Source organism: Dipteris shenzhenensis, chromosome 29 (assembly GCF_047967505.1).
Source record: "Dipteris shenzhenensis isolate YYH24624 ecotype China chromosome 29, Dip_SZ_1.0, whole genome shotgun sequence".
Lineage (NCBI taxonomy): Eukaryota > Viridiplantae > Streptophyta > Polypodiopsida > Gleicheniales > Dipteridaceae > Dipteris > Dipteris shenzhenensis.
Window position 1 is genome coordinate 41,457,821 of NC_141624.1, and position 5,042 is coordinate 41,462,862.

The following is a 5,042-nucleotide window of genomic DNA, read 5'->3' on the forward strand; positions in this document are numbered from 1 at the left end:
GTCCCAATAATATTGTATGGAGATCACCATTGCACTAGACAAAGAGCCCACAACCTTGGATAAAGAGACTTGTTCACAAGGGACTGAGCCCCACAACCTTTAGATAAAGAGACTAGTGGATTTAGGTTGAGAACCCCATTTCTAAGAAAGGTGAAAGATCTTTTATAATTGACATGGGCAGAAAGAAGGCAACACAAAGAGAGAGAGAGAGAGAGAGAGAGAGAGAGATGCACATGATAATGAGAAGGACGTGGCTAGCCTCAAGGGATTTATATGACTAGAAGTGAGCCTTTAGTCGTGTGATATGCAAGTTCTAATGTGTGAAAAAGAATCTATTCCATGAAATACAACACTTCAATGCTCATGAAAGAGACTTAAGAATATGGACCTTAGGTGTCCAAAAAGTAATAATATTGTATGGAGATCACCATTGCACTAAATAAAGAGCCCACAACCTTGGATAAAGAGACTTGTTCACAAGGGACTGAGCCCCACAACCTTTAGATAAAGAGACTAGTGGATTTGGGTTGAGAACCCCATTTCTAAGAAAGGTGAAAGACCTTTTATAATTGACATAGGCAAAAAGGAAGGCAAGAGAGAGAGAGAGAGAGAGAGAGAGAGAGAGAGAGAGAGAGAGAGAGAGAGAGAGAGGTGACTAAAAGATAATTGGTTGGGTTCTCACAATAACATACAAGGTCTGCATGTTAGGTTTTTAATTCTATTTTGATAAGGGTATAAGCCGTGGCCCCTACTAGGGCTCCGCTCACAGGTCCAAGGATGTACACCCACAAGCCATCATAGTCACAAGCTGCTATTGCCGGTCCTATGCTTCGTATGGGGTTCATAGATGCTCCAGAGATGTCTCTGCACACATAAAAGGCGATGATGAGTGGTAGTTATGAAGTCATGAAAGAACTAGACCCAAAGTTAAATACTTTTAACTTGGTATTTTAAGGTTAGATGATGGTTACCTTATCTACTTGGCTAAGCTCAATTCCAATGGGTACAAATTTGAGTTATTTAGGGTCTTAGCACATGGGAAGTAGGACATGGGGATGGGAAAAGGTGGTCCCATCTATATTCAAATGTTTTCCCATGGGATCATATCACTTCATGTGTTTAGGAGGTAGGGACAAGGAGAGATGTCATTATCCCAATATCTCAAGAGGGGGATACTTTAGGATGGGAGTTATTCCCACTCTATATTATGGGTATTCCATTCTAAATCCATGAAGAAAAGGTGCTTATTGCCATTCTAAGCCAGAAGAAAAGGTGCTTATTGCCATTCTAAGCGATTCGCTAGCTGGCATTCAATGTAGCAAATCACTTTTGGCACGCAAACCTAAAAAATGCCACGAAGCTTGATATAGGATACACACTTCACAAAACCTATCAAGGATACACACTTCACAAAACCGTCTACTATTGCTTAATTGGCTCAAATGGCTCAGTCCAATGCTAAGTTGCCATTGTATGAGGGAGGGACTATGGTTTTGTTCTTACCCCGCTACCAGGTTGTTCAACACCACTGTTGCACCCACCGCTACTCCTGCAAGCTCGCCCACCTGAACATTGATTCACACGCAGATCAGCTTTGCCGTTCCACAGCCGTTCGCCTATACGATGTTATGATACATTCTTAACTTTGCGGCACGACTCTCCGATCAGAGCATGTCGCCATGCCAGCGATTCTCATTTCCTGCTCCTGGTACAAACACGATCGAGCGATGTCTGCACGCGCCCATTTGTTATGTGGGTTTCGTCTATATCACGTAGCGGCGCGTCTGAGCGAAGCGAATTTGAATTTGGACGCACAAGAAAATAATGGCAGGGAACTAACTGCGCTGGTGTCCGTTGAGACCGCAGTCACCACGAACATGAGGATGACAGTGAGAATGAACTCCACCATGAGAGATTGCCACACGCTTCCGGATGGCACAGTAACGCCCCCCCGATGATAGGGGTCGAAGATTAGTTTGAGAACGAATGACGCTGAGATCGATCCCGCCAGTTGGGCTCCAATATAGAGAGGAACCTAAAAGACAAAGCAGATCCTGCTGAATCACTGGGGAGAGGCGAGTCTTTGTGAGATCAGCCTGCTAAATTGAACTTAGATGTGGTCAATAAGTCTAGCGACTTGAGCGCACAACAAAGTCAGTATGGCGACAGATATAAGATACCTGAAACCATGGGAAATGCTTGAATGCTGCGAATGCTAATGTGACCGCAGGATTCACATGTGCTCCTGATATATGCCCTGTGGAGAAGATCACCAGCATGACCGCCAAGCCCGCTGCTGTAGCAATGCCCAAATAAGTGACCTGCCCATTCATTTTGGCGTTCATCATGCTCGATCCAGCGGCCCCAAACAGGAGTATGAATGTCCCAATGAATTCAGCGGCAACCTTCATAGAAGAAGCACAGTGACGACTACATCAAAGCTGTCATTTCGTAGGAAGCACGACTCTGGCACAAGCAAACAAACTCCCTGCTACCTGATCGCAAATCTGCGACTTGGATACTCTCGTACAAAAGAAACCCCTACAAAGTTTATGCTCTGGAGCCTGGACGAAGATTCGTTAAGAGCTCCACGACCGGCCAAATCTTCGAAAACCGTGATTAAAAACATTACGCTTGCACAGATTGCGCAGGGTAATTTACCTTCTTCGCCACATCACGGGATGCGGGAGAGGAAAGGATGGAGCTGCGAGGGCGATAAGAGGCCCAAGTGCGTTGGCGGGCATGGCCATCTTCAAGGAGGAGGGGGGCGTTGGAGGAGAGATCTGGCTCCATGGATTCGGGGCATCAGCAACAGATTGCTAAGAGCAACTGGGAAAGGCTGTTGGATGTGAGAGGCAACAAACGTATTTGTGAACTTACGGAATCTGCCGCAAGGTCAACATGATAAAGAGCTGGTGGCCAAACTTAGACGTAATAATCTGTCCCAACGTCAACAGCCAAACTCAGACGTAATGCTGGTTTGGAGGACTCAACCTGAAAGATCGGCTTTGGGGATTGTGTTGTTCACGCAACGCACGGCCAGTCACGGCGGTCGAGAGACAGCGTGTTCTTCCTCCTTGGCTACGACATGTGGAGGAGAGATCTGCCCACCGAGTCAGATGACTCAGATCTCTCGTCCAACGGCATAGAGCCTCGGGAACAACAGTTTTTAACTGCGTGTTTGACGATTTCAAAGTTTTGGGAACCCGCCTGGTCACCAAGGAAGGGCCTTAGCACATGGATGGGGCTAGCATCGGTTTAGGATGTTAATCTTTTTGTCATCATTAGAGGGCTTCCCCGCTCCCCATGAACAGAAAAGGTTGGCTCAGCTGTGAGCTTTGGCAGTCCACTGCTAGACTGGGAACTCCGGTCAGTATTCATCTCCCCTTCTTTGGTGTCCATCGATGATGATCGTAGCATTGTTCATTTGTTGCAGTGGAGACCTGCAAAGTAGGTTCCATCTGGTGAAACTTGGAATCTCAGTCCACCAGCAGACACACGAAGACATCACTTACCCTCATCCCTCACCTGCTCACTCGGCGGCCTCCCCAGCCTTAGCCTCCACGCGGGGAGGTCCTCTTACTCCCATCCTAGACCAAGTGGTCTAGGATGGATTTAGAATGGGAGTAGCCACTTTTTCTCCCATCTTGGATTATGGCCATGGCCTTTAGACCCTGGTAACCATAATGGGTTCCCCGACATCATGCCATGTGTCCTCTTCCACCTCAACCCATCCCTGGGATCATGGATGGGAATAGGAGCATGGGACCACCTTTTTTCATTCCCATCCTATTTCTTCCCACGTGCTAAGCCCCTCCTCCACCTTCTCTGGCATAGCGGTCGATGTGTAGTTCACATGACCGGTTTTCAAGTGCTATAAAAAAGGCTGCCATTAAATTACGCAAGCGTTGGATTGGTGGGGTGGATAGCCCAGCTATACCGTGTTAGGTGGCGGGGGTTCAAGCTCTAATCAACACAATTCGCGGGTTAATCGAGTGGGCGACCCCCTCATGCTAGATGGTTTTTGTTCTCCTCACAGCCTGGGCCCATGTTTTTGATTTGTCCACATAGGATGACAATCCTTGCCATCCATTTTAATGGGCATCCAGGAACCCTGCCTAAGGTAGGGCTGATCATCCTCTCTGTCAATGGTTGCAATTGCTAGAGTTTTAATCTCTACCGCTGGATCAATGAACTTCTGTAATGGTAAAAGCCAAAGTATAAATTGATCAAACATATCATGAAATTGATTGGCACGTGCCATGGCCAGCCTATGTTGCTATACATATCAATAAATCTATAATAAAGTGAATACTTGCCTGCCATGTGTGCTGGTACCACCTATAGACTCCAACACACGTGCTGGCTCTGCCTATCTCGCCTGCCATATGTACCTATCCTTGCCCACCACTTGTCAAATCCCGCTCCCCCAATCAATAATTGTGTTGATAATTGGCAGCGGTCATCAACAACGGGCTGGAACCAATGAAACTGGCTCCCGACCTACTGGTTGATCATTGGTTTCTCACTTTCATCTCTATAGCCGCCTCCCGCAGCCGATTCACTACTCCTATTTCCTTGGCCATAGTGTTGTTAGAGCAGAACAATAACAAAATCTAGGTGCCCTTAGTCGTACTTTCTCATGCACTAGCTAGTTTTTGCTATTGTACAAAACTTCCCGTATGTCATCTTGCTAACATTTTTATTTTAAAATTTCCCCTTACCATGTCAATCCCCCCTGATTAACCATAAGTGGAGATATGGTTGTTGTGCTTGGTTCAATTGCCATGTTGCATGCAATGTTTATAAGTACCCCCTATATAAACATTTCATGCCCCCATGCGGATCTCATGAGGCTTTGCTTTCATTGTGTTGAGTTTATGACATCCAACACTCTTGATGAGGCAGCATACATCGGCACCTCTTGCTTATTGGTCTCTATATTGTGGGAGGAAAGAGTTTTCCATGAGATGTTTGGATATAAGTGCCTATAGAGATTACCGGCTCAATGTCTGGTTATCTCCACCTTGTTAATGGTGCTA

The 5,042-nt window shown here is 46.2% G+C and overlaps 1 protein-coding gene across 3 annotated transcripts; it reads right to left on the reverse strand.

Moving 5' to 3' along the window:
• Positions 1–424: 424 nt before the first annotated feature.
• Positions 425–3,141, reverse strand: LOC147882867 (aquaporin NIP6-1-like). Of its 3 annotated transcripts, none has more exons than XM_087400655.1 (5): positions 2,662–3,141; positions 2,181–2,321; positions 1,841–2,035; positions 1,504–1,565; positions 425–864 (listed from the first exon to the last, which is right to left on the reverse strand). In XM_087400655.1, exons 1-5 carry the CDS (start codon positions 2,791–2,793, stop codon positions 705–707), a joined length of 690 nt encoding a protein of 229 aa, XP_087256781.1. In that variant the 5' UTR covers positions 2,794–3,141; the 3' UTR covers positions 425–704. The 3 variants fall into 3 exon arrangements, with proteins under 3 accessions (XP_087256781.1, XP_087256780.1, XP_087256782.1); XM_087400654.1 differs by having other exon boundaries at positions 432–864; positions 2,181–2,405; XM_087400656.1 differs by lacking the exons at positions 425–864; positions 1,504–1,565 and adding an exon at positions 1,595–1,731 and having other exon boundaries at positions 1,816–2,035; positions 2,181–2,405.
• Between the last annotated feature and the right edge of the window lie 1,901 nt (positions 3,142–5,042).